The sequence below is a fragment of the Trichechus manatus genome, unplaced genomic scaffold, assembly GCF_000243295.1.
Source record: "Trichechus manatus latirostris isolate Lorelei unplaced genomic scaffold, TriManLat1.0 scaffold00137, whole genome shotgun sequence".
Taxonomy (NCBI): domain Eukaryota; kingdom Metazoa; phylum Chordata; class Mammalia; order Sirenia; family Trichechidae; genus Trichechus; species Trichechus manatus.
This window is the reverse complement of record NW_004444073.1, coordinates 6043013-6044579: the sequence shown is the minus strand read 5'-3', so window position 1 is coordinate 6044579 and position 1567 is coordinate 6043013. Positions and strand designations below refer to the sequence as shown.

Genomic DNA, 1567 nt, shown 5'->3' with positions numbered 1-1567 from the left:
CGGACACCCCTCAATCTCATTAGTATTTCCACTCCCTTCATTAGGATCTGGGTTTTCAATCCAGGGAGTGCATTAACTTGCTGTAGAATTTGCTGATCATAATGGCAGAGAAAACTTCAAGAGGCTTTTGACTCCTGCTCTCTCTCATCTCACTGGGATGAAGTGAAATTGATGGGGAGCTCCACAGCCAACCGATTGTTCCAGAGCCTGAGGAAAACCATTCCATCTATTTGATCCTCAAACTGTCCTCAAACTGGGGCGACATCCTGGAAATCTCATGAATCCACCTTGGGTGGTATGATGCTTGTACATGTGTTAGACCTTGATGCTACAAGCATTTCACATACCCTTTGTCAATTTATCCTCATAAAAGCTGTCCCACTGCAGTGCACTCTTTGGGGATTCCACAGGAACCACCTGGGAATCTTGTTAAAATACAGGTTCTGATTCAGCAGGTCTGCAGTGGGGCCTGAGGTCCTGCATTTCTAATAAGCCCCCAGGTGACGTCAATCCTGCCACTCTGAGGACAACATTTTGAATAGCAAGGCCCTAGAGCACAGTTTGAAAATCACAGTTCTAAGGACTGAAAGGAGTCCCTGGGTGGTGCAAACAGTTAAAGCACTTAACTGCTAACCAAGATGTTGGAGGTTCGAATCCACCCAGAGGTGCCTTGGAAGAAAGACTTGGCAATCTGCTTCCGAAAATCATCCACTGAAAACCCTACAGAGCACAGTTCTACTCTGACACACATGGGGTTGCCATGAGTCAGGATCAACTCAATGGCAATTGGTTTTTAAGGATTGAAAAGGCAATGTATAGCTCACCCATGATGGGGCTCAAATGAACTATGAACCAGGTGAAGGCCTTTCCTACATGACTGTTCTATTGACAGGGACTGTATGGCAGGGTCACAGTGGTGAGCCACGCAGGTGAAAAGGCTCCTGGGGAGTGTGTTATGAAGCAGCCCAGAAAAAGTCAGATTTACTCACGGGAGAAGCGGGCAAGAGGTCTGGCATTTTTGTCTCCGGCCTCATTTGCAACTGTAAAACAAAAGAAACAGAAGATGCAATTAAGAACAAGGCATGTGTGTCCATAGAATATACCCAGCCTACAGCTAATCCTCTGGATGATTTGACATTAAGCTGTATGTGCGAGTCTTTCTAAGAAGATAAAAGCAACTTTACTCCCTCTCTTCCTGTATGTCCAATGCTGCTCTCAGTTCCTAAATGAGGTCAAATGTCTTAATCATTTTGATTAGAACATTTGAATAAAGTCAGAGACGACCTAAAGAATATCTAGTTTAATATGCCTAGAGAAGTTAATTAGTTTGCATCCAATTAGTAAGCGGCATACGTGCCTGATTCCCAGGCAAGTGTACACACTTCTGCTTCAAGCTTCCAGCCACCAGGCTGCCCTCCAACACATATACGCATCCCAACCACCTGAAATGAATCCCAATTTTTTCTGATCCGTAAGAGCAAAGCCAAGGCAATGACTTCAAAAGATAATGACAAAGTTGATTCTGGTTAAAAAGGACATTGAAATCAGATGTTAACAAACTAGTGAG

At 44.2% G+C, this 1567-nt stretch overlaps 1 protein-coding gene across 2 annotated transcripts in view; it reads right to left on the bottom strand.

Moving 5' to 3' along the window:
• PDE1C (phosphodiesterase 1C) overlaps positions 1–1567 on the bottom strand; it is a 744082-nt gene that overhangs the window by 494008 nt on the left and 248507 nt on the right. For both annotated transcript variants that reach the window (XM_023739603.1, XM_004385322.2), the window contains exon 2: positions 990–1040. In XM_023739603.1, coding sequence (XP_023595371.1) covers positions 990–1040 — 51 coding nt within the window. The remainder of the gene's footprint in view (positions 1–989; positions 1041–1567) is intronic.